This window comes from Oncorhynchus masou, chromosome 32 (genome assembly GCF_036934945.1).
Source record: "Oncorhynchus masou masou isolate Uvic2021 chromosome 32, UVic_Omas_1.1, whole genome shotgun sequence".
NCBI classification, from domain to species: Eukaryota; Metazoa; Chordata; class Actinopteri; order Salmoniformes; family Salmonidae; genus Oncorhynchus; species Oncorhynchus masou.
This window is the reverse complement of record NC_088243.1, coordinates 459,463-485,797: the sequence shown is the minus strand read 5'-3', so window position 1 is coordinate 485,797 and position 26,335 is coordinate 459,463. Positions and strand designations below refer to the sequence as shown.

At 47.1% G+C, this 26,335-nt stretch overlaps 1 protein-coding gene and 1 pseudogene across 2 annotated transcripts in view; both read left to right on the top strand.

Annotated features, from left to right (window-relative positions):
• LOC135525437 (transmembrane protein 87A-like) overlaps nucleotides 1-21,441 on the top strand; it is a 23,359-nt gene extending 1,918 nt beyond the window's left edge. The window contains exons 4-19 of one of the 2 annotated variants that reach the window (XM_064953064.1): nucleotides 146-262; nucleotides 2,563-2,610; nucleotides 4,096-4,152; nucleotides 4,977-5,127; nucleotides 5,472-5,533; nucleotides 6,154-6,337; nucleotides 6,550-6,649; nucleotides 8,185-8,278; nucleotides 8,890-9,070; nucleotides 9,274-9,332; nucleotides 9,963-10,066; nucleotides 10,225-10,301; nucleotides 11,507-11,577; nucleotides 12,974-13,026; nucleotides 19,794-19,824; nucleotides 19,977-21,441. In XM_064953064.1, the coding sequence (XP_064809136.1) occupies nucleotides 146-262; nucleotides 2,563-2,610; nucleotides 4,096-4,152; nucleotides 4,977-5,127; nucleotides 5,472-5,533; nucleotides 6,154-6,337; nucleotides 6,550-6,649; nucleotides 8,185-8,278; nucleotides 8,890-9,070; nucleotides 9,274-9,332; nucleotides 9,963-10,066; nucleotides 10,225-10,301; nucleotides 11,507-11,577; nucleotides 12,974-13,026; nucleotides 19,794-19,824; nucleotides 19,977-20,018 (1,431 nt within the window). In that variant the 3' untranslated portion in view covers nucleotides 20,019-21,441. Of the gene's footprint in view, nucleotides 1-145; nucleotides 263-438; nucleotides 517-2,562; nucleotides 2,611-4,095; nucleotides 4,153-4,976; nucleotides 5,128-5,471; nucleotides 5,534-6,153; nucleotides 6,338-6,549; nucleotides 6,650-8,184; nucleotides 8,279-8,889; nucleotides 9,071-9,273; nucleotides 9,333-9,962; nucleotides 10,067-10,224; nucleotides 10,302-11,506; nucleotides 11,578-12,973; nucleotides 13,027-19,793; nucleotides 19,825-19,976 lie in introns of those variants that run through there. The other variant, XM_064953063.1, reaches the window with a different exon arrangement.
• Nucleotides 21,442-21,942: 501 nt separating this feature from the next.
• The window catches only part of LOC135525436 (vam6/Vps39-like protein), a 44,750-nt pseudogene continuing 40,357 nt past the window's right edge, over nucleotides 21,943-26,335 (top strand).

Here is a 26,335-nt window from a genome sequence, read left to right as displayed (position 1 = left end):
CCACAAATAGTGTGTTGCCTGTAATGTGTTCGACATCATTTCTACATTAGAGGAGACATACTCCTGTTTTGTCCTTTTCATTTGTTTGTTTTTGTTTTGTTTTAGTGCCCAGTCAGTGAGTCGTTTCTATTTCTACTTCCTGTAGGACAACAAGGCACTGACTATGTTTGGTCTGGATCACATGCTGAAGGAGGACTGGAATGGCTTCTACAGTCAGGGATACATGTACTTCGACAACTGCTCAACCCTTTTACTACCCAAGGTTTGGTCGGCTCTTCTGTTGTTGTTGTTGTTGGGGTTGTTGTTGTTGTTTTTGGGGTTGTTGTTGGGGTTGTTGTTGTTGGGGCTTCTACAGTCAGGGATACATGTACTTCGACAACTGCTCAACCCTTTTACTACCCAAGGTTTGGTCGGCTCTTCTGTTGGGGTTGTTGTTGTTGGGGTTGTTGTTGTTGGGGCTTCAACAGTCAGGGATACATGTACTTCGACAACTGCTCAACCCTTTTACTACCCAAGGTTTGGTTGGCTCTGCTGTTGTATGTTGGGGTTGTTGTTTTTGGGGTTGTTGTTGTTGTTGTTGGGGTTTCTACAGCCAGGGATACATGTACTTCGACAACTGCTCAACCCTTTTACTACTCAAGGTTTGGTTGGCTCTTCTGTTGTTGTTGTTGTTGGGGTTGTTGTTGTTGTTTTTGGGGTTGTTGTTGTTGTTGGGGCTTCTACAGCCAGGGATACATGTACTTCGACAACTGCTCAACCATTTTACTACTCAAGGTTTGGTCGGCTCTTCTGTTGTTGTTGTTGTTGTTGGGGTTGTTGTTGGGGCTTCTACAGTCAGGGATACATGTACTTCGACAACTGCTCAACCATTTTACTACCCGAGGTTTGGTCGGCTCTTCTGTTGTTGTTGTTGGGGTGGTTGTGGTTGTTGGGGTTGTTGGGGTTGGGGTGGTTGTTGTTGTTGTGGTTGTTTGTTGTTGTTGGGGTGTGTTGGGGTTGTTGTTGGGGTTTTGTTGTTGGGGTTGGTGGTTGTTGTTGGGGTGGTGGTTGTTGTTGTTGGGGTGTGAGGGGGGAAGGGAGGGGGGTTGTTGTTGTTGGGGTTGTTGTTGTTGTTGTTGTTGTTGGGGTTGGTTGTTGTTGGGGGGTGTTGTTGTTGGTGGTTGTTGGGGTGGTTGTTGTTGTTGTTGGGGTGTGAGGGGGAAGGGAGGGGGTTGTTGTTGGGGTTGTGTTGGGGTGGGAGGGGTTGTTTTTGGGGTGGTTGTTGTTGTTGTTGGGGTTGGTTGTTGTTGGGGTGTGTTGTTGTTGGTTGTTGTTGTTGTTGGGGGGTTGTTGTTGTTGGGGTGTGAGGGGGAAGGGAGGGGGTTGCCATTGTTGTTGTTGGGGTGGTTGTGGTTGTTGGGGTGTACTACACAGTTGTTGTTGGGGTTGTTGTTGTTGGGAAAAGTGTTGTTGTTACAGCCTTATTGTTGGGGTAACACATGATATCCCATAATGACAAAGCAAAAGCTGTTGTTATAACAAAACAAACAAAAAAATTGTTGTTGTTAAGTTGTTGTTGTTGGGTTGAGGGGGAAGGAAGGTCTTCTTGGGTTGTGGTTGTTGTTGTTGGGGGGTTGTTGTTGGGGTGTGAGGGGGAAGGGAGGGTGGTTGTTTTGGGGTGGTTGTTGTTGGTGTGGTTGTTGTTGGGGGGTTGTTGTTGGCTTGTTGTTGTTCCAGAGATGTTTGAGGGGGAAGGTTGGTTGGGGTTTGTTGTTGGGGGTCCTGCGTTGTCTTGGCTGTGTGCTTAGGGTGTTTGTCCTGTTGGAAGGTGAACCTTCATCCCAGAGGTCCTGGAGTTGGAGCAGCTTGTTCATCAAGGATTCTGTACTTGTTGTTGGGGTTGATCCTCACTGGTCTCCCAGTCCCTGCCTCTGAGGTTGTTGTTGGGGTGTGCTTCACCGTAGGGATGGTGCCCTGTTCCTCAAGATGTGACTCTTGGCATTCAGGCCAAATAGTTACATCTTGGAGTTGTTTTGTTGCTACTAGGAAGTCTTTAAATCTTTTTGTTTATGGTCTGAGAATGTTTAGGGGGAAAACTCCAAGGGACTGTTGTTTTTACTGAGGAGTGGTTGTTGTCCACTCTTGTTGTTGGGGTTGTTGTTGTTGTCCTTCTGGAAGGTTGTCCCATGAGGAACTTGGGGCTTGTTGTTGTTGGTCAAAGTTCTCCCTCGTTGCTGTTGACCGGGGTTTTTTGTTGGGGTTGTTGTTGGTTGTTGTTGGGGTGTGAGGGGGAAGGGAGGGGGGTTGTTGTTGGGGTTGTTGTTGGGGTCTACGGACAATTCCTTGACCTCACGGGTTGGTTGTTGCTCTGGGGGGTTGTTGTTGACCTTATATGGAAGGGGTGCCTTTCCAAATCATGTCCAATCAATTGAATTTACCACAGGTGGACTCCAATGTTGGGGGATGAAGGGGGAAACAGGGCACCTGGCTCAATGTCGAGTCTGCAGCAAAATGTCACTGACTTATAATTGTTGGTTGATGTATTATATCGCTGTCCCCTCCCCCCTCCATTCCTCCTTCCAGGTGTACTACACAGACTTCAGCCCCTATCAACCCCTCATCAGCCCACAGGTATTCTATTATTGATTTAAAAAGAAAAGTGTTGTTACGTTACAGCCTTATTCTAAAATAAAATAACACATGATATCCCATAATGACAAAGCAAAAGCTGTTGTTATAACAAAACAAACAAAAAAAAATCTGTAAATTTACTTAAGTATTCAGACCCTTTACTCAGTACTTGGTTGAAGCCCCGTTGGCAGTGATTACAGCCTCCAGTCTTCTTGGGTATGACGCTACAAGCTTGGCACACCTGTATTTGGGGAGTTTCTCCCAGTCTTCTCTGCAGATCCTCTCAAGCTCTGTCAGGTTGGATGGGGAGCGTTGCTGCACAGCTATTTTCAGGTCTCTCCAGAGATGTTTGATCGGGTTCAAGTCCAGGCTCTGGCTGGGCCACTCAAGGACATTGAGGTCCTGAAGCCACTCCTGCGTTGTCTTGGCTGTGTGCTTAGGGTCCTTGTCCTGTTGGAAGGTGAACCTTCATCCCAGAGGTCCTGAGCGCTCTGGAGCAGCTTTTCATCAAGGATCTCTCTGTACTTTGCTTCGTTCATCTTTCCCTTGATCCTCACTGGTCTCCCAGTCCCTGCCTCTGAAAAACATCCCCACAGCATGATGCTACCTCCACCAGGCTTCACCGTAGGGATGGTGCCCTGCTTCCTCAAGATGTGACTCTTGGCATTCAGGCCAAATAGTTACATCTTGGTACCTCCGTTTCTTTATCTGCTACTAGGAAGTCTTTAAATCTTTTAATCTTATGGTCTGAGAATCTTTAGGTGCCTTTTGGAAAACTCCAAGTGGACTGTCATGTGCCTTTTACTGAGGAGTGGTTTCCGTCTGTCCACTCTACCATAAAGACCTGATTGGTGGAGTGCTGCAGAGATGGTTGTCCTTCTGGAAGGTTCTCCCATCTCCACAGAGGAACTCTGGAGCTCTGTCAGTGATCATCAGGTTCTTGGTCAAAGCCCTTCTCCCTCGATTGCTCAGTTTGACCGGGCAGCTCGAGGAAGAGTCTTGGTGGTTCCAAACTTCTTCCATTTAAGAATGATGGAGGCCACTGTGTTCTTGGGGACCTTCAATGCTGCAGAACTGTTTTGGTACCCTTCCCCAGATCTGTGCCTCGACACAATCCTGCCTCAGAGCTCTACGGACAATTCCTTTGACCTCACGGGTTGGTTGTTGCTCTGAAATGCACTGTCAACTGTGGACCTTATATAGACAGGTGTGTGCCTTTCCAAATCATGTCCCATCAATTGAATTTACCACAGGTGGACACCAATCAAGTTGTAGAAACATCTCAAGGATGATCAATGGAAACAGGATGCACCTGAGCTCAATGTCGAGTCTCACAGCAAAATGTCTGAATACTTAAGTAAATAAGGTGTTTCTGTTTTTTTGGGCAAATATGTAGAGAATGTTTTGTTCAGATCAAGAGGTGCGGTCAAAAAGTGATTGAAATCAAATGGACCCAAACCCATCTCTTACTCTGTTGTTGTTTAGAGCGAGGAAGGCAGGCCTTCCAATCAGAGTGCTCCGCAGGGGTGGCTGGAAAAGCCGGTAAGCCAATCAGAACTCTGTTTTATAAAATTTCTGTAAACAGGTTGTACATAGTCACGCCTGTTTCTAAATGTGTTTTGCATTGAAAGTGTGTTTCTGAAATGGCAGCATATGGACCCTGGTCAAAAGTAGTGGACTAAGTACACTGGTGTAAAGTAGTTTAAGTAAAAAAACACTTTAAAGTACTACATAAGTCGTTTTTTGAGTTATTTGTACTTTACCATTTATATTTTTGACAACTTATTTTTATGTCACTACATTCCTAAAGAAAATAACAATGTACTTTTTACCCCGTCTATTTTCCCTGAAACCTTAAAAGTAACATTTTGAATGCTTAGCAGGACAGGAAAATGGTCTAATTCACACTCTTATCAAGAGAACATCTCTGGTCCTACTGCATCTAATCTGGTGGACTCACTAAACACACATGTCTGAGTGTTGGCGCGTGCCCCTCCTTATCCATATATTAAACAAAACCAGAACATGGTGCCATCTGGTGTGCTTAATATAAGGAATTTTTAAATTATTTATACTTTTGATACTTCAGTATATTTGAGCAATTACATTTTCTTTTGATACTTAAAAGAAATTTAGTTTTAAATATATTTAACTCCACACTCGACTCTCAATTGCGCGACGTCATCCATTTGGGTTCCAGGCGTGTCCGTATGGTGACTCACGTTTACTTGAGTCATTCTATATTAAGGTATCTTTTACTTAAGTATGACAATCGGGTACTTTTTTTCCGCCACCACTGTCTAAAATAGGGAACAGGGTGCTATTTGGGATGCGTTCGAAGTGTCTTGTCATGTGACCCCTTGAAGGATATAGGTGCAGTGGCCAAGGCTTGGTCCGACAGCCCCTACCTGTTTATAGTGAAGGTACAGCCGCAGCAGCGTGGAGATGCCAGCGGGGGGCGCCCTGGAGCAGAGGAGGAGGAGCCTAATGATGTCCAGGGAAACTTGGCCTTCATCAGTCAGTATTACCGTAACTGACACACTCTAATATGAACATAGGCCCTTTTGACTTAGTGCTTCGTCATTGAAGATCCCTTATGTCTGCAGAGCGATGAGAAATTGACGTTGTCTGACTGCCTGTCTCTGACTGCCCTGCCTGTCTCTGACTGCCCTGCCTGTGTCTGACTGCCCTGCCTGTGTCTGACTGCCCTGCCTGTCTCTGACTGCCCTGCCTGTCTCTGACTGCCCTGCCTGTGTCTGACTGCCCTGTGTCTGACTGCCCTGCGTGTGTCTGACTGCCCTGTGTCTGACTGCCCTGTGTCTGACTGCCCTGTGTCTGACTGCCTGTCTGTGTATTTACAGTGACCGTGGAGATGAAGGGGCCTCGTGAATACTCCTCCCCTGCAGACTGGCCTCTAATGATGGTGTGTTTCAGCCCACCCTAACAGTGCACCATTCAATATCAAAATAATGTAACTGGAAAAAAAGTACACAAGAAACAAGAGAAACATAAAATAACAGGAGAATGCTGTATACTGCGCCAGGTCTAGGGTCAGGTCTAGGGTCAGCGTCAGGTCTAGGGTCAGGTCAGGTCTCGGGTCAGTGTCAGGTCTCGGGTCAGGTCTCGGGTCAGGTCTAAGGTCAGTGTCAGGTCTCGGGTCAGGTCTAGGGTCAGGTCTAGGGTCAGGGTCAGGTCTAGGGTCAGGGTCAGGTCTAGGGTCAGTGTCAGTGTCAGGTCTAGGGTCAGGGTCAGGTCTAGGGTCAGTGTCAGGTCTAGGGTCAGGTCTAGGGTCAGTGTCAGGTCTAGGGTCAGTGTCAGGTCTAGGGTCAGGTCTAGGGTCAGTGTCAGGTCTAGGGTCAGTGTCAGGTCTAGGGTCAGGTCTAGGGTCAGGTCAGGTCTAGGGTCAGTGTCAGGTCTAGGGTCAGTGTCAGGTCTAGGTCAGGTCTAGGGTCAGTGTCAGGTCTAGGGTCAGTGTCAGGTCTAGGGTCAGTGTCAGGTCTAGGGTCCCTAGTTCTACATGGTGCCGTGTTTGTTCTTCCCCAGTTCTACATGGCGATGTGTATAGTGTATGTTTTCTTCGGGGCGCTCTGGCTCTTCTGGTCGGCCTGTTACTGGAAAGATCTGTTGAGGATCCAGTTCTGGATTGGAGGAGTGATCCTCCTGGGCATGCTGGAGAAGGCCGTCTTCTACTCCGAGTACCAGAGCATCCGCTACAGAGGAGACTATGGTCGGTTAAATTCACGCTCTTATTTTGAAATGCACTGTCTTTTTAAAAAAAAAAAAAAAAAAAAATGTTTGGATGTCGATTGGTTGATTTGATGGAGAGAGTTGCATCATGGTCATTCTCTTTTTGTAAATCTGCAAAATTTACTTCCAACTCACATCTACTTTTAAAAAAAAAAAATAATAATAATGTTTTTAAATGTTCTCCCTCCACAGTCCAAGGTGCTGTAATCTTTGCCGAGTTGCTGTCTGCTCTGAAGAGATCTCTGGCTCGCATCCTGGTGCTCATAGTCAGTCTGGGGTACGGCATCGTCAAGTGAGTTCATCCCAAATGCCTCCCTTATTTCCCTTTTTAATAGTGAACTAGGGTCCACGGTCAAAAGTAGTGCACTATGTTTTAAAGGAATAGAGTGGCATTTGGAAAGCGTACAATATGAATTACACTAGTCTATGGGTTCAGAACTGAACTGAACTGTTGTCATTGTCCATCACCTACTGACTGTATGGTGTGAGGATTCACCGAGCGCTCATGATTTGGGGCTGTACAGATGTTTGACGTATTAGAATAATTGATTATGCTTATGTTATATTAATAGAAGGAGAGGTTATAAGACTTACATTTATAGGGTCCCAGACTATAGATTAACTATATATATATATATATATTCATTTATATATTCATTTATATATTCATTTTATAGTTTTGGAATTGCTCCACAGCTCTGTCTCATAATGTGTGACACAGGCAGGGCATTCAGAGACAGGCAGGGCATTCAGAGACAGGCAGGGCAGTCAGACACAGGGCAGGGCAGTCAGACACAGGGCAGGGCAGTCAGACACAGGGCAGGGCAGTCAGACACAGGGCAGGGCAGTCAGACACAGGGCAGGGCAGTCAGACACAGGGCAGGGCAGTCAGACACAGGGCAGGGCAGTCAGACACAGGGCAGGGCAGTCAGGGACAGGCAGGGCAGTCAGGGACAGGCAGGGCAGTCAGACAACGTCAATTTCTCATCGCTCTGCAGACAGAACTCTGGGAGTGTGGGAGATGAGACCAGTTAGACATTCAACAATAAATCAACGTTCTGGGGAGGGGGACATTTTTATTGCCTAGCTTTTAAATAAACACTGAAACTCTTATGTTTGTATCGCCATGGATACAGGGTTTTGGTCTCAGGAGTAAAAAGGTAACGGTGTGGTCAGTGACATCACGAAGGCGGGACTTTTGGGTTTATAAAAAAATAACTTGAGACTTTTTTGTTGTTGTTTTGTTTGACGCAGAACTTACTCGGAAATATACGTGCTCTGTTACTGTTCCTGTTGTCAACTTCTGTCTGCAATTGCATTAATAAAGGGTTTTGAATGATTTAATTAAATATATTGTCATAATGCTAATTTCACCAATGAGCCAATGATGGTACGAAATAAACAAACCCTGACAATGGTATTAATAGAGAGATTCCCTCACACTACAATCTTGTACAGTGTTCATTTACATGCACAAGGACACACTATGTGTGTGACACACACACACACACACACACAGCGTAGGTTTCACTATCCTTGTGGGGACTTCTGGGGATTTCCGGTACCCACGAGGATACTAATACAAGCCCACACACACACACACCAACGCCCTGGTTTTATGGCCTAGCTTTGACCACACATCTGGGCCCGTATTCACGAAGCGTCTCCGAGCAAAAGTGTTAATCGAGGATCAGACCCCCATTTTTTTGTGTGATCTAAAAATTAAAAAAGGGGGGGGGGGGGCTGGTCCTAGATCTGTACTCTCTTGAGACTTTTGTGAGTACAGGCCCTGATTTTCGCCCTGTTTTCCTGCTCTGCCTCTCGCAGACCCAGGCTGGGCACCACAGTCCACCGGCTAGCAGCAGTAGGCCTGCTCTACCTGCTCTTCTCCTCCGTGGAGGGAGTACTGCGCGTCACAGGAGTGAGTAGCGACAGTTTGGATTAATCACTACACTTCTCATCTAGTGTCATCACTACACTTCTCATCTAGTGTCATCACTACACTTCTCATCTAGTGCAATCACTACACTTCTCATCTAGTGCAATCACTACACTTCTCATCTAGTGCAATCACTACACTTCTCATCTAGTGCAATCACTACACTTCTCATCTAGTGCAATCACTACACTTCTCATCTAGTGCAATCACTACACTTCTCATCTAGTGTCATCACTACACTTCTCATCTAGTGTCATCACTACACTTCTCATCTAGTGTCATCACTACACTTCTCATCTAGATCAGTTTGAGACACCTTGTGAAGTTTGGATGCATCTCTCTGTCCTCAATATTTTTCTTCCTTTCTTTCTTTCTCTCTCTCTCTCTCTCTTTCTCTCTCTCTCTCTCTCTTCTTTCTCTCTTTCTCTCTCTTTCTCTCTCTCTCTCTCTCTCTCTCTCTCTCTTTCTCTCTCTTCTTTCTCTCTCTCTTTCTTTCTTTCTTTCTCTCTTTCTTTCTCTGTTTCTCTCTCTCTCTGTTTCTCTTTCTCTCTCTTTCTCTGTCTCTGTCTCTCTCTCTCTCTCTGTCTCTTCAGGGTTTCTATGGGACCGTAGCCCTGGTGGCTAACCTGAGTCTCTCTCTCATTGACTCCTGTGTGATGTGGTGGATCTTCATAAGCTTGTCCCAGACCACTCGTCTTCTGAAGCTGCGTAGGAACGTGGTGAAGCTGTCTCTGTATCAGCATTTCACCAACACACTCATCTTCTCTGTTCTGGGTGAGTTGAAAGGAATTACTTATGGATGCTTTTAATGTCACAGTGGTATGAATGGCACAGCTTTTCAATTTGATATGAATTGTGTTGTACTCGGGTACTTACTTGAAAAAAATAGTTTCTGTAATCTCAATATTGACTTATTGAATACATGATAAATTAATAAAGTAAATAACTTATCTCTTCACTTTGTTTTGTTCCCGTAGCTTCTATTATCTTCATCGTCTGGACGACCAAAGTGTTTAAGCTGGTCGACTGCCAGACGGTGAGTTGGTAGATTTTACACTGAACAAAAAAACAAAGTATTGGTCCCATGTTTCCCAGAAAATGTTCCATACGCTCCAAAAACTCTTCTCAGTGGGACGACATTTCACAGGCCACAATCAACAGCCTGATCAACTCTATGTGAAGGAGATGCGTCACGCTGCATGAGGCAAATGGTGGACACCAGATACTGACTGGTTTTCTGATCCACACCCCTACCTACCTACCCTACATGCCCTTACTTGTTTAAATTATTTGTATTTGTTTTGTTTTTGAGACCAACAGTTGCACATCTGTATTCCCAGTCATGTGAAATCCATAGATTAGGGCCTAATGACTTTTTTTTTTTAATTGACTGATTTTCCTTATGAACTTCTTTTGAAATTGTTGCAGTTTGCGTTTTTTTTAAATGTATTATTTTTGCTCAGTGTATAGCTACATATTCTAAACAAATGATGCTTGATGATGCTGTTGTCTTGTGTTTTTAATACACTGTGTCTCTCTCTCTGTGTGTCTCTGTGTCTCTGTCTCTCTCTCTGTGTCTCTCTGTGTCTCTCTGTGTCTCTCTGTGTCTCTCTGTGTCTCTGTGCGTCTCTGTGTGTCTCTGTGTGTCTGCCACTGTGTGTCTCAGGGTTGGAGGGATTTGTGGGTGGACGATGCCTTCTGGCGCCTCCTCTTTTCCACCATCCTCCTGGTCATCATGGTGTTGCTACGACCCTCCGCCAACAGCCAGAGGTCAGAGGTCATTTGTAATAACACTTATAATATATACATATCTAATAGTAAGTGTATACATTACAATAGTAACAGTGTAGTAACATGTATGTAGGTATGTATGTATGTAGGTATGTAGGTAGGTAGCACCTGTCTGAGGCTGTGTTGTGTTCTCGCAGGTTCTCCCATTCCCCTCTGATCGATGAAGACGATGAGGAGGATGAAGCCAAGGAACCCATGCTGAATGAAGCCTTTGGTGAAAGACTTTAACCAGTTTAACGTTGGGATTTCCTGCTGTATCGCTATAATATATGACAATAGGGATCTCCAGTGGGGTTGGGGTCAACTCCAGTCTCGCGGGGTTGGGGTCAAGTCCGGTCTAGCGGGGTTGGGGTCAAGTCCGGTCTAGCGGGGTTGGGGTCAAGTCCAGTCTAGCGGGGTTGGGGTCAAGTCCAGTCTAGCGGGGTTGGGGTCAAGTCCAGTCTAGCGGGGTTGGGGCCAAGTCCAGTCTAGCGGGGTTGGGGTCAAGTCCAGTCTAGCGGGGTTGGGGTCAAGTCCAGTCTAGCGGGGTTGGGGTCAAGTCCAGTCTAGCGGGGTTGGGGTCAAGTCCAGTCTGGCGGGGTTGGGGTCAACTCCAGTCTGGCGGGGTTGGGGTCAACTCCAGTCTGGCGGGGTTGGGGCCAACTCCAGTCTGGCGGGGTTGGGGCCAACTCCAGTCTGGCGGTCTCCAGTCTGGCGGGGTTGGGGCCAACTCCAGTCTGGCGGGGTTGGGGCCAACTCCAGTCTGGCGGCCAACTCCAGTCTGGCGGGGTTGGGGCCAACTCCAGTCTGGCGGGGTTGGGGCCAACTCCAGTCTGGCGGGGTTGGGGCCAACTCCAGTCTGGCGGGGTTGGGGCCAACTCCAGTCTGGCGGGGTTGGGGCCAACTCCAGTCTGGCGGGGTTGGGGCCAACTCCAGTCTGGCGGGGTTGGGGCCAACTCCAGTCTGGCGGGGTTGGTGTCAATTCATTGACGAGAATTGGAATTTCAGTGTACTTCCTGAAATGACCCGGACCCTGGTCTCTCCGGTGCCTTCTAAAAGTGTTTACACCCCTTGACATTTTGTTGTGTTATAGCCTGAATTCAAAATTAATTAAATATATTTTTTATTTATTTATTAGATTTGTGAGAAAAAAAATTGATTTAATCCATGTTGAATTCAGGCTGTAACACAACACAATGTGGAATAAGTCAAGGGGTATGAATACTTTCTGAAGGCCCTGTATATGGTTCAGTTTACCACAGAGGTAAAACCGAATATCAAATATACAATTAACTTTATCTAGTTTCAGGATGTATATCAATTCATTGTGTATTACAGCCTGATTCATCAGACGAACCTCAGTAGTTTGCTAACCAGCTGTGTGTGTGGGTATGAATACTTTCTGAAGGAACTGTATCAAACTCCACATTTCTGTTCCAGAGGGGATGAAGATGAGAGGCACCAAGGCTGAGACTAATGGATCCCAGTCACAGAAACTACTCAGTAAAGAGGTCAGTCCAATTCAAAACTACTCAGTGAAGAGGTCAGTCCAATTCAAAACTACTCAGTAAAGAGGTCAGTTCAATTCAAAACTACTCAGTGAAGAGGTCAGTCCAATTCAAAACTACTCAGTGAAGAGGTCAGTCCAATTCAAAACTACTCAGTGAAGAGGTCAGTCCAATTCAAAACTACTCAGTGAAGAGGTCAGTCCAATTCAAAACTACTCAGTAAAGAGGTCAGTTCAATTCAAAACTACTCAGTGAAGAGGTCAGTCCAATTCAAAACTACTCAGTGAAGAGGTCAGTCCAATTCAAAACTACTCAGTGAAGAGGTCAGTCCAATTCAAAACTACTCAGTGAAGAGGTCAGTCCAATTCAAAACTACTCAGTGAAGAGGTCAGTCCAATTCAAAACTACTCAGTGAAGAGGTCAGTCCAATTCAAAACTACTCAGTGAAGAGGTCAGTCCAATTCAATTCAAAACTACTCAGTAAAGAGGTCAGTCCAATTCAAAACTACTCAGTGAAGAGGTCAGTCCAATTCAATTCAAAACTACTCAGTGAAGAGGTCAGTCCAATTCAAATCAAAACTACTCAGTGAAGAGGTCAGTCCAATTCAATTCAAAACTACTCAGTGAAGAGGTCAGTCCAATTCAAAACTACTCAGTGAAGAGGTCAGTCCAATTCAAAACTACTCAGTGAAGAGGTCAGTCCAATTCAAAACTACTCAGTGAAGAGGTCAGTCCAATTCAAAACTACTCAGTGAAGAGGTCAGTCCAATTCAAAACTACTCAGTAAAGAGGTCAGTCCAATTCAAAACTACTCAGTAAAGAGGTCAGTCCAATTCAAAACTACTCAGTAAAGAGGTCAGTTCAATTCAAAACTACTCAGTAAAGAGGTCAGTCCAATTCAATTCAAAACTACTCAGTAAAGAGGTCAGTCCAATTCAATTCAAAACTACTCAGTGAAGCGGCGAGTCAATTCAATTCAAAACTACTCAGTAAAGAGGTCAGTTCAATTCAAAACTACTCAGTAAAGAGGTCAGTCCAATTCAATTCAAAACTACTCAGTAAAGAGGTCAGTCCAATTCAATTCAAAACTACTCAGTAAAGAGGTCAGTCCAATTCAATTCAAAACTACTCAGTGAAGCGGCGAGTCAATTCAATATATATATATATATATATACTATCCCAGAGGGGGAGTTACTTTGGGCATGTCTGCAGCAACACAATCAACAGTGTGTATGCTCCAAGGGCCTCCAAGAGAAAGAATTAGGGATATCTTCAACCACCAACTTAAAAGGCTGGTTGGGGTCTGATGACTTCGTCATCTTTTCACAGTCCAATCTGATTCAAGACACTGTTTTGCGTATATCCAAATAAATCAATGTATCCTTTCTCTTGTTCTTAGGATGAAGACCTGAAATGGGTTGAAGAAAACATTCCCACAACTGTTGCTGATGTGTGAGTAGGAAAGAAATGAACATTTTGAAGTGTATTGGCCCAAGTTAATGCTATGTTCATTATACTGTATAACTGATCACCTCTCTGCTCGCAATTCAAGAAATGCTTTATTGGCGTGAATGGTGGTTGTCATTGTTTCTAAAGCAATATATATGAATATATGCTAGACTGTTCATAATTATGTACAGTACCAGTCAAATGTCTGGAAACATCTGCTCATTCCAGGGTTTTTCTTTATTTGTACTATTTTCTACGTTGTCGAATAAAAGTCAAATCAAATTCATTTATATAGCCCTTCATACATCAGCTGACATCTCAAAGTGCTGTACAGAAACCCAGCCTAAAACCCCAAACAGCAAGCAATGCAGGTGTAGAAGCACGGTGGCTAGGAAAAACTCCCTAGAAAGGCCAGAACCTAGGAAGAAACCTAGAGAGGAACCAGGCTATGAGGCGTGGCCAGTCCTCTTCTGGCTGTGCCGGGTGGAGATTATAAACCTAGAGAGGAACCAGGCTATGAGGGGTGGCCAGTCCTCTTCTGGCTGTGCCGGGTGGAGATTATAACAGAACATGGCCAAGATGTTCAAATGTTCATAAATGACCAGCATGGTCAAATAATCATAATCACAGGCAGAACAGTTGAAACTGGAGCAGCAGCACGGCCAGGTGGACTGGGGACAGCAAGGAGTCATCATGTCAGGTAGTCCTGAGGCATGGTCCTAGGGCTCAGGTCCTCTGAGAAAGAGAGAATTAGAGAGAGCACACTTAAATTCACACAGGACACCGAATAGGACAGGAGAAGTACTCCAGATATAACAAACTGACCCCAGCCTTCTGACACACAAACTACCGCAGCATAAATACTGGAGGCTGAGACAGGAGTGGTCAGGAGACACTGTGGCCCCATCCGAGGACCCCCCCGGACAGGGCCAAACAGGAAGGATATAACCCCACCCACTTTGCCAAAGCACAGCCCCCACACCACTACAGGGATATCTTCAACCACCAACTTACCATCCTGAGACAAGGCTGAGTATAGCCCACAAAGATCTCCGCCACGGCACAACCCAAGGGGGGGGCGCCAACCCAGACAGGAAGATCACATCAGTGACTCAACCCACTCAGGTGAAGCACCACTTCCAGGGACGGCATGAGAGAGCCCCAGTAAGCCAGTGACTCAGCCCCTGTAATAGGGTTAGAGGCAGAGAATCCCAGTGGAGAGAGGGGAACCGGAGAGGCAGAGACAGCAAGGGCGGTTCGTTGCTCCAGAGCCTTTCCGTTCACCTTCACACTCCTGGGCCCGACAACACTCAACCAAAAAAAACAAAAAAGTGTTAAACAAATCAACATATTTTATATTCTTCAAAGTATCCACCCTTTGCCTTGATGACAGCTTTTGCACACTCTTGGCATTCTTTCAACCCGCTTCAATTAACAGGTGTGACTTGTTAAAAGTTCATTTGTGGAATTTCTTTCCTTCTTAATGTGTTTGAGGCAATTAGTTGTGTTGTGACCATGTAGGGGTGGGTGTCTATAGTATTCTCTCTGGTATGCAATCTGGTTTCTGCTCAGGTTATGGATGTGTCACTGCAATCTTAAAAGGTCCTCAATGATGTCACCATTGCCCCTGATTCTAAGTAATGTTGTGCTGCTATTTTTATTGACTTGGCCAAAGCTTTTGATACGGTAGAACATTCCATTCTTGTGGGACGGCTAAGGAGTATTGGTGTCTCCGAGGGGTCTTTGGCCTGGTTTGCTAACTACCTCTCTCAAAGAGTGCAGTGTATCAAGTCAGAACATCTGCTGTCTCAGCCACTGCCTGTCACCAAGGGAGTACCCCAGGGCTCGATCCTAGTCCCCACGCTCTTCTCAATTTACATCAACAACATAGCTCGGGCAGTAGGAAGCTCTCTCATCCATTTATATGCAGATGATACAGTCTTATACTCAGCTGGCCCCTCCCCGGATTTTGTGTTAAACGCTCTACAACAAAGCTGTCTTAGTGTCCAACAAGCTTTCTCTGCCCTTAACCTTGTTCTGAACACCTCCAAAACAAAGGTCATGTGGTTTGGTGAGAAGAATGCCCCTCTCCCCACCGGTGTGATTACTACCTCTGAGGGTTTAGAGCTTGAGGTAGTCACCTCATACAAGTACTTGGGAGTATGGCTAGACGGTACACTGTCCTTCTCTCAGCACATATCAAAGCTGCAGGTTATTTTTTTTATTTTGTATTTCACCTTTATTTAACCAGGTAGGCTAGTTGAGAACAAGTTCTCATTTACAACTGCGACCTGGCCAAGATAAAGCATAGCAGTGTGAACAGACAACACAGAGTTACACATGGAGTAAACAATTAACAAGTCAATAACACAGTAGAAAAAAAAGGGGAGTCTATATACAATGTGTGCAAAAGGCATGAGGAGGTAGGCGAATAATTACAATATTGCAGATTAACACTGGATTGATAAATGATCATGTACAGGTAGAGATATTGGTGTGCAAAAGAGCAGAAAAGTAAATAAATAAAAACTGTGGGGATGAGGTAGGTGAAAATGGGTGGGCTATTTACCAATAGATTATGTACAGCTGCAGCGATCGGTTAGCTGCTCAGATAGCTGATGTTTGATGTTGGTGAGGGAGATAAAGGTCTCCAACTTCAGCGATTTTTGCAATTCGTTCCAGTCACAGGCAGCAAAGTACTGGAACGAAAGGCGGCCGAATGAGGTGTTGGCTTTAGGGATGATCAGTGAGATACACCTGCTGGAGCGCGTGCTACGGATGGGTGTTGCCATCGTGACCAGTGAACTGAGATAAGGCGGAGCTTTACCTAGCATGGCCTTGTAGGCGACCTGGAGCCAGTGGGTCTTGCGACGAATATGTAGCGAGGGCCAGCCGACTAGAGCATACAAGTCGCAGTGGTGGGTAGTATAAGGTGCTTTAGTGACAAAACGGATGGCACTGTGATAAACTGCATCCAGTTTGCTGAGAAGAGTGTTGGAAGCAATTTTGTAGATGACATCGCCGAAGTCGAGGATCGGTAGGGTAGTCAGTTTTACTAGGGTAAGCTTGGCAGCGTGAGTGAAGGAGGCTTTGTTACGGAATAGAAAGCTGACTCTTGATTTGATTTTCGATTGGAGATGTTTGATATGGGTCTGGAAGGAGAGTTTGCAGTCTAGCCAGACACCTAGGTACTTATAGGTGTCCACATATTCAAGGTCGGAACCATCCAGTGTGGTGATGCTAGTCGGGCAAGCGGGTGCAGGCAGCGATCGGTTGAAAACCATGCATTTGGTTTTACTAGCGTTTAAGAGCAGTTTGAGGCCACGGAAGGAGTGTTGTATGGCATTGAAGCTCGTTTGGAGGTTAGATAGCACAGTGTCCAATGACGGGCCGAAAGTATATAGAATGGTGTCGTCTGCGTAGAGGTGGATCAGGGAATCGCCCGCAGCAAGAGCAACATCATTGATATATACAGAGAAAAGAGTCGGCCCGAGAATTGAACCCTGTGGCACCCCCATAGAGACTGCCAGAGGACCGGACAGCATGCCCTCCGATTTGACACACTGAACTCTGTCTGCAAAGTAATTGGTGAACCAGGCAAGGCAGTCATCCAACCAGGCAAGTCTGCAGTCATCCGGCAAGGTCGATGAAGACGGCTGCACAGTACTGTCTTTTATCGATTTATGATGTGTGGCTGAGGTGCACCCGTGACCGGCTCGGAAACCAGATTGCATAGCGGAGAAGGTACGGTGGGATTCGAGATGGTCAGTGACCTGTTTGTTGACTTGGCTTTCAAGACCTTAGATAGGCAGGGCAGGATGGATATAGGTCTGTAACAGTTTGGGTCCAGGGTGTCTCCCCCTTTGAAGAGGGGATGACTGCGGCAGCTTTCCAATCCTTGGGGATCTCAGACAATATGAAAGAGAGGTTGAACAGGCTGATAATAGGGGTTGCGACAATGGCGGCGGATAGTTTCAGAAATAGAGGATCCAGATTGTCAAGCCCAGCTGATTTATACGGGTCCAGGTTTTGCAGCTCTTTCAGAACATCTGCTATCTGGATTTGGGTAAAGGAGAACCTGGAGAGGCTTGGGCGAGGAGCTGCGGGGGGGCCGGAGCTGTTGGTCGAGGTTGGAGTAGCCAGGCGGAAGGCATGGCCAGCCGTTGAGAAATGCTTGTTGAAGTTTTCAATAATCATGGATTTGTCGGTGGTGACCGTGTTCCCTAGCCTCAGTGCAGTGGGCAGCTGGGAGGAGGTGCTCTTGTTCTCCATGGACTTCACAGTGTCCCAGAACTTTTTGGAGTTGGAGCTACAGGATGCAAATTTCTGCCTGAAGAAGCTGGCCTTAGCTTTCCTGACTGACTGCGTGTATTGGTTCCTGACTTCCCTGAACAGTTGCATATCGCGGGGACTGTTCGATGCTATTGCAGTCCGCCACAGGATGTTTTTGTGCTGGTCGAGGGCAGTCAGATCTGGAGTGAACCAAGGGCTATATCTGTTCTTAGTTCTGCATTTTTTTTAAATCTAGACTTGGTTTCCTCTATCATAATCGCTCCTCTTTTACCCCAGCTGCCAAACTAACCCTGATTCAGATGACCATCCTACCCATGATAGATTACGGAGACTTAATTTCTAGATCGACAGGTCAGGGTGCTCTCGAGCGGCTAGATGTTCTTTACCATTCGGCCATCAGATTTGCCACCAATGCTCCTTATAGGACACATCACTGCACTCTATACTCCTCTGTAAACTGGTCATCTCTGTATACCCATCGCAAGACCCACTGGTTGATGCTTATTTATAAAACTCTCTTAGGCCTCACTCCCCCCTATCTGAGATACCTTTTGCAGCCCTCATCCTCCACATACAACACCCATTCTGCCAGTCATATTCTGTTAAAGGTCCCCAAAGCACACACATCCCTGGGTCGCTCCTCTCCTCAGCGACTGGAACGAGCTGCAACAAACACTCCAACTGGACCGTTCTATCTCCACACTCTTACTGACGGTTGTGTCTGCTTCGTGATGTATTGTTGTCTCTCTTCCTTCCTGCCCCTTGTGCTGTTGTCTGTGCTCAATAATGTTTGTACCATGTTTTGTGCTGCTACCATGTTGGGCTGCTGCCATGCTGTGTTGTTGTCTTAGGTATCTCTTTATGTAGTGTCGTGATGTGTGTTTTGTCCTATATTTAAAATAAATTAATACTAAATTCTCCCATCCCTGCAAGGAGGCCTTTTGGTAGGCCGTCATTGTAAATAATTATAATATTAATAATATTTTTCTTAACTGACTTGCCGAGTTAAATAAAGGTTAAATAAAGGTTAAATACAAATTATGGTCTTTTACCAAATAGGACCAAGTCCATATTATGACAAGAACAGCTCGAATAAGCAAAGAGAAATGACAGTCCATCATTACTTTAAGACGGTCAGTCATCTGGAACATTAAGAACTTTGAAAGTTTCTTCAAGTTCAGTCGCAAAAAAACATCAATGCTGAATTTGTCTCTCATGAGGACCGCCACAGGAATGGGAGACCCACAAGTTTTTTAAATTTATTTAACTCGGCAAGTCCAGTTAAGAACAAATTCTTATTTACAATGACGTCCCCTAACCCGGACGACGTGCGCCACCCTGTGGGGTTGTAGTATCGAATCAGTGTCTGTAGCTATGCAGTGCCTTAGACCGCTGCGCCATTCGGGAACCTCTGCTGCAGAGGATCCGTTCATTAGAGTTCACTGCACCTCCGATGATTGCAGTCCGAATAAAGACAGACACATCTCAACATCAACTGTGTGAATCAGGCCTTCATGGTCATATTGCTGCAAAGAAACTACTACTAAAGGACACCAATAAGAAGACGATACTTGCTTGGGCCAAGAAACACGAACAATGGGCATTAGACCGGATGGAAATCTGTGCTTTGGTCTGGAGTCCAAATTGGAGATTTTTGATTCCAACCGCCGTGTCTTTGTGAGATGCTGAGTAGGTGAACGCATGATCTCCGCATGGTTCCCGCCGTGAAGCATGGAGGAGGAGGTGTGATGGTGTGGGGGTGCTTTGCTGGTGACACAGTCAGTGATTTATTTAGAATTCAAGGCACACTTAAACAGCATGCTCAGCATATGTGGAAACTCATTCAAGACTGTTGGAAAAGCATTCCAGGTGAAGCTGGTTGAGAGAATACCAAGTGTGCAAAGCAAGGCAAAGGGTGGCTAAAATATTTTGATTTGGTTTAAAACTTTTGGTTACTACATGATTCCATATGTGTCATATCATAGTTTTGATGACTTCGCTATTATTGTGCAATGTAAATAAATAAATAAATAAAAACCCTTGAATATGAGGCAGGTGTTCTAAAACTTTTGACTGGTTGTGTACTTTAAAAAAAATCCTACATGAACAAATAAGCAATTCTCTTTCTCTCTCTCTCTCCCTCTCTCTCTGTCTCTCTCGGTCTCTGTCTGTCTCTCTCTGTCTCTGTCTGTCTCTCTCTGTCTCTCTCTGTCTCTCTCTCTCTGTCCGTCTCTCTCTCTGTGTCCGTCTCTCTCTCTCTCTCTCTCTCTCTGTGTCTGTCTCTCTCTCTCTCTCTCTGTGTTTCTGTCTGTCTCTCTCTCTGTGTCTCTCTGTGTCTCTCTCTCTCTCTCTCTCTCTCTGCGTCTGTCTCTCTCTCCCTGCCTCTCTCTCTGTGTCTGTGTCTCTGTCTGTCGTCTGTCTCTGTCTGTCTCTGTCTGTCTCTGTCTGTCTCTGTCTGTCCGTCTCCCTCTCTACAGAGCCCTCCCAGCAATGCTTGACGAAGAGGAGGTAAATAAGGAACTTCTCTCTCTAATGACTGCCGGTCACATTTTTTGTCTATTTAAAAAAAACAACAACAAAAAAAAAGCTCAGTCAAAAGTTATATTTTGTGTTATCATCATTCAACAGAGACACATGTTTCTCTGGCTTTTTGTCCCCAGGAAATTCTGAAAACCAAGATGGAGAGATCCAAAATGGAATGACCGAGTGGAGGGGTTTCTCCGAGGCAGCCATTGATGGAGTTAAATTAAGTGAACCTTCAGATCCTATATTTATGTACAACACTTTTATGTTCATTTGAGCACCGCCATGCAGCCGCTAATAAACTCTACGGCTTTGCCAAATGGCCCCCTATTCCCTCTGTAGTGCACTACTGTTGACCAGGGCCCCATAGGGTAGTGCCCTACTGTTGACCAGGGCCCATAGGGTAGTGCCCTACTGTTGACCAGGGCCCATAGGGTAGTGCCCTACTGTTGACCAGGGCCCCATAGGGTAGTGCCCTACTGTTGACCAGGGCCCATAGGGTAGTGCCCTACTGTTGACCAGGGCCCATAGGGTAGTGCCCTACTGTTGACCAGGGCCCATAGGGTAGTGCCCTACTGTTGACCAGGGCCCTATATAGAACACTACTGTTGACCAGGGCCCATAGGGTAGTGCCCTACTGTTGACCAGGGCCCATAGGGTAGTGTACTACTGTTGACCAGGGCCCTAATCACTATATAGAACACTACTGTAGACCAGGACCCTATATAGAACACTGCTGTTGACCAGGGCCCTATATAGAACACTGCTGTTGACCAGGGCCCTATATAGAACACTGCTGTTGACCAGGGCCCTATATAGAACACTACTGTTGACCAGGGCCCTATATAGAACACTACTGTTGAGCAGGGCCCATAGGGTAGTGTACTACTGTTGACCAGGGCCCTATTCCCTATATAGAACACTACTGTTGACCAGGGCCCATAGGGAAGTGCACAACAGTAGTGCACTACCCTATGGGGCCTGGTCAACAGTAGTGCACTACCCTATGGGCCCTGGTCAACAGTAGTGCACTACCCTATGGGGCCCTGGTCAACAGTAGTGCACTACCCTATGGGGCCCTGGTCAACAGTAGGGCACTACCCTATGGGGCCCTGGTCAACAGTAGTGCACTACCCTATGGTCCCTGGTCAACAGTAGTGCACTCCATTTGGGATGCTACTTGTCACTCGGCCCAGTGAGTCAGTCAGTCTGCCATTGACACCTATCTATATTAGTATTGACACAGTGCAGTCTGATAATTTGTCAGATTTGCTAAATGCATTATTATGTGTCACAGTGAGGCTTTTTATGTTCGTTTCTGCCACCTCCTCCCCCAACGCTGGCACAGTGCAAGTTAAACACAGCCTGTGAGGCCAGACTAGGCCCACTCACCCAGTAATTTATTCTACATACAGCATATGGTTTTGTATTGTTAAATTGTCCTGCATTGTTTGTTTTTTTGGTTTAGCAGGAAATAAGGACAGCATCTAATGTACAGTAAAGTGGGTCTGTGTCGTAGTTTCTTTGTTACATTTATTGTATGCATTTTTTGCTGTTTATTCTGGGATTAAAGTTTATATTAAAACCTTGTCACCAAATTAATTCAATGTGTGTATAGTATTATGTGATTTTTTTTTTTTTTTTTAGGGTCACAAGATACTTATTATTCTCTACTGCGACCCGGTACTAGAACGCTGGTTTAGGTTCGCCTTGTTCTAATTCATCCCTCATGATTGTACTCACATATTATCCATTATATTGACCAGCATTTCGAGTGGCCGTTCTGACAATGGAGATACACGTCCTTTAACGCACAACTTCGATATAAATGTTGTTGTTTTTTATGTTCGTCAATGTTGGCGGTGTGTCACGTGTCCCATTTATATCAGTACACTCGTAACAACCTAAGCAACTTATATTCGATCAAATAAACCTCACGCAGCAAATAAGCCATTGCATTTTATTTATTTTTTTAGTTGACCAAACTCCCAATACAAAAACCCTCCTCGCTTGGTGTGTGGGAAAAAAAACGCCAACTTCCGGAGGAGAAATATTGTTGGCGAGGAGTTTCCCCTCTCGCTCCGCTTCTTCCTCTCTGATGTACTGACCACGTGACGTGTCAGTAAGGAGCAGACACTGTGTTAGCAGCTTTATTTATATCTATCTCTCTCTTGTGTTAGCTTATTGACTAAGTATTGACTAAGTATTTAGCTACTTATTTCAGATTTCTGTGTCAATTAAGTTGTATTATTAATTAAGAGGTTCGGTCAAGACCAACATGGAGATGATAGAGAATTTTGCGTTATCCTTGTTGGTGTCCTCTCGCTAATAAAGCAAAGTTCGTTCGCTAATCAATTTGCTCGCTATTTGCTTTGGATGTCATGGCTTCAACGAATGACAGAGTAATTATGTTAAGGTTACCTGCACGGATTAAAGACACGGTTTAATCGACGGGGTTGGACTTGACATTTCCAGACGTACCTTTTTTTGTAACGTTGCTTAAAAATGTTTTGTTATTGTCACTAACGTTACTAGATTATTTATAGGGCGAACTAAACTACCGGTAACTACCGAGACTCCACAATGCATGACGCTTACGAACCGGTCCCTATCCTGGAGAAACTGCCTCTGCAGATTGACTGTCTTGCTGCTTGGGGTAAGTTGATAATGTCAGCTAACTAACAGCAAATTATTGTTGCCATAAACTAGTTAACTAGGTAGGTACTAAGTTAGCTGACTGGTTTGTTTACCAGATAACCAGCAGATAACTCTTGTCTGCTAGTTGTAGCAATGTTACCTTGATGAGTTTTGAGGCGACATTTGTAAACAAAGCAACCCTGTCTTGCAGGACGTGGAGAATTTAATACCGTTGTTATAATTTTGCTCTGTGATGTGTGTTCCCTATGTAGTGCACTACTTTTGACGAGAGTTCTCGTGCACTACATTTGGGATGTATCCATACTTACTAATCACGACCATCTCTCCTCCTAACACATAACAGAGGACTGGCTTCTGGTAGGCACTAAACCAGGCCATCTCCTGCTCTACAGGATAAAAAATAATGCAGGTGAATAAGAGAGAGACTGCTGTCAAGTGTCCTGTGTCCCTGTCTATTTGTATGTGTCTGTCCCCCCAGGGCCCTGTCTATTTGTATGTGTCTCCCCCCAGGGCCCTGTCTATTTGTGTGTGTCTCCCCCCCCCAGGGCCCTGTCTATTTGTATGTGTCTGTCCCCCCAGGGCCCTGTCTATTTGTATGTGTCCCCCCCAGGGCCCTGTCTATTTGTGTGTGTCTCCCCCCCCCCAGGGCCCTGTCTATTTGTATGTGTCTCCCCCCAGGGCCCTGTCTATTTGTGTGTGTCTCCCCCCAGGGCCCTGTCTATTTGTGTGTGTCTCCCCCCCCCAGGGCCCTGTCTATTTGTATGTGTCTGTCCCCCAGGGCCCTGTCTATTTGTATGTGTCCCCCCCCAGGGCCCTGTCTATTTGTGTGTGTCTCCCCCCCCAGGGCCCTGTCTATTTGTATGTGTCTCCCCCCCCAGGGCCCTGTCTATTTGTATGTGTCCCCCCCCCCCAGGGCCCTGTCTATTTGTGTGTGTCCCCCCCAGGGCCCTGTCTATTTGTGTGTGTGTCCCCCAGGGCCCTGTCTATTTGTATGTGTCCCCCCCCCAGGGCCCTGTCTATTTGTATGTGTCTCCCCCCCCAGGGCCCTGTCTATTTGTATGTGTCTCCCCCCCCCAGGGCCCTGTCTATTTGTATGTGCCCCCCCAGGGCCCTGTCTATTTGTATGTGTGTCCCCCCCCCAGGGCCCTGTCTATTTGTGTGTGTGTCCCCCCCCCCCCCCCCCCAGGGCCCTGTCTATTTGTATGTGTCCCCCCCCCCCCCAGGGCCCTGTCTATTTGTATGTGTCTATTTGTATGTGTCCCCCCCCCAGGGCCCTGTCTATTTGTATGTGTCCCCCCCCCCCAGGGCCCTGTCTATTTGTATGTGTCCCCCCCAGGGCCCTGTCTATTTGTATGTGTCCCCCCCCCAGGGCCCTGTCTATTTGTATGTGTCCCCCCCCCCCCCCAGGGCCCTGTCTATTTGTATGTCCCCCCCAGGGCCCTGTCTATTTGTATGTGTCCCCCCCAGGGCCCTGTCTATTTGTATGTCTCCCCCCCAGGGCCCTGTCTATTTGTATGTCTCCCCCCCAGGGCCCTGTCTATTTGTGTGTGTCTCCCCCCAGGGCCCTGTCTATTTGTATGTGTCTCCCCCAGGGCCCTGTCTATTTGTATGTGTCTCCCCCCCAGGGCCCTGTCTATTTGTATGTGTCTCCCCCCCCCAGGGCCCTGTCTATTTGTATGTGCCCCCCCCCCCCCAGGGCCCTGTCTATTTGTATGTCTATTTATGTGTCCCCCCCAGGGCCCTGTCTATTTGTGTGTGTCCCCCCCCCAGGGCCCTGTCTATTTGTATGTGTCCCCCCCCCCCAGGGCCCTGTCTATTTGTATGTGTGTCCCCCCCCCCCCCCAGGGCCCTGTCTATTTGTATGTGTCCCCCCCCCCAGGGCCCTGTCTATTTGTATGTGTCTCCCCCCCAGGGCCCTGTCTATTTGTATGTGTCCCCCCCCCAGGGCCCTGTCTATTTGTATGTGTGTCCCCCCCCCCCCCCCAGGGCCCTGTCTATTTGTGTGTGTCCCCCCCAGGGCCCTGTCTATTTGTATGTGTCCCCCCCCCCCCAGGGCCCTGTCTATTTGTATGTCTCCCCCCCAGGGCCCTGTCTATTTGTATGTCTCCCCCAGGGCCCTGTCTATTTGTATGTCTCCCCCCCCAGGGCCCTGTCTATTTGTATGTCTCCCCCCCAGGGCCCTGTCTATTTGTATGTCTCCCCCCAGGGCCCTGTCTATTTGTATGTGTCTCCCCCCCAGGGCCCTGTCTATTTGTATGTGTCTCCCCCAGGGCCCTGTCTATTTGTATGTGTCTCCCCCCAGGGCCCTGTCTATTTGTATGTGTCTCCCCCCCAGGGCCCTGTCTATTTGTATGTGTCCCCCCCCAGGGCCCTGTCTATTTGTATGTGTCTCCCCCCCCCAGGGCCCTGTCTATTTGTATGTGTCTGTCCCAGGGCCCTGTCTATTTGTATGTGTCTGTCCCAGGGCCCTGTCTATTTGTATGTGTCCCCCCCAGGGCCCTGTCTATTTGTATGTGTCCCCCCCCAGGGCCCTGTCTATTTGTATGTGTCTCCCCCCCCCAGGGCCCTGTCTATTTGTATGTGTCTGTCCCAGGGCCCTGTCTATTTGTATGTGTCTCCCCCCCCAGGGCCCTGTCTATTTGTATGTGTCTCCCCCCCCAGGGCCCTGTCTATTTGTATGTGTCCCCCCCCAGGGCCCTGTCTATTTGTATGTGTCCCGTCCCAGGGCCCTGTCTATTTGTATGTGTCTCCCCCCCCAGGGCCCTGTCTATTTGTATGTGTCCCCCCCCAGGGCCCTGTCTATTTGTATGTGTCTGTCCCAGGGCCCTGTCTATTTGTATGTGTCTCCCCCCCAGGGCCCTGTCTATTTGTATGTGTCCCCCCCAGGGCCCTGTCTATTTGTATGTGTCTCCCCCCAGGGCCCTGTCTATTTGTATGTGTCTCCCCCCCAGGGCCCTGTCTATTTGTGTGTGTCTCCCCCCCAGGGCCCTGTCTATTTGTGTGTGTCCCCCCCCCCAGGGCCCTGTCTATTTGTGTGTGTCCCCCCCAGGGCCCTGTCTATTTGTATGTGTCTCCCCCCCCCAGGGCCCTGTCTATTTGTGTGTGTCTCCCCCCCCCAGGGCCCTGTCTATTTGTGTGTGTCTCCCCCAGGGCCCTGTCTATTTGTATGTGTCTCCCCCCCAGGGCCCTGTCTATTTGTATGTGTCTCCCCCCCAGGGCCCTGTCTATTTGTATGTGTCTGTCCCAGGGCCCTGTCTATTTGTATGTGTCTCCCCCAGGGCCCTGTCTATTTGTATGTGTCTCCCCCCCCCAGGGCCCTGTCTATTTGTGTGTGTCTCCCCCCAGGGCCCTGTCTATTTGTATGTGTCTCCCCCCCAGGGCCCTGTCTATTTGTATGTGTCTCCCCCCCAGGGCCCTGTCTATTTGTGTATGTCTCCCCCCCCCAGGGCCCTGTCTATTTGTATGTGTCTCCCCCCCAGGGCCCTGTCTATTTGTATGTGTCTCCCCCCCCCAGGGCCCTGTCTATTTGTATGTGTCCCCCCTCCCCAGGGCCCTGTCTATTTGTATGTGTCCCCCCCCCCCAGGGCCCTGTCTATTTGTATGTGTCTCCCCCAGGGCCCTGTCTATTCGTATGTGTCTCCCCCCAGGGCCCTGTCTATTCGTATGTCCCCCCCAGGGCCCTGTCTATTTGTATGTCTCCCCCCCAGGGCCCTGTCTATTTGTATGTCCCCCCCCCAGGGCCCTGTCTATTTGTATGTGTCTCCCCCCAGGGCCCTGTCTATTTGTACGTGTCTTTCCCAGGGCCCTGTCTATTTGTATGTGTCTCCCCCCCCCCCCC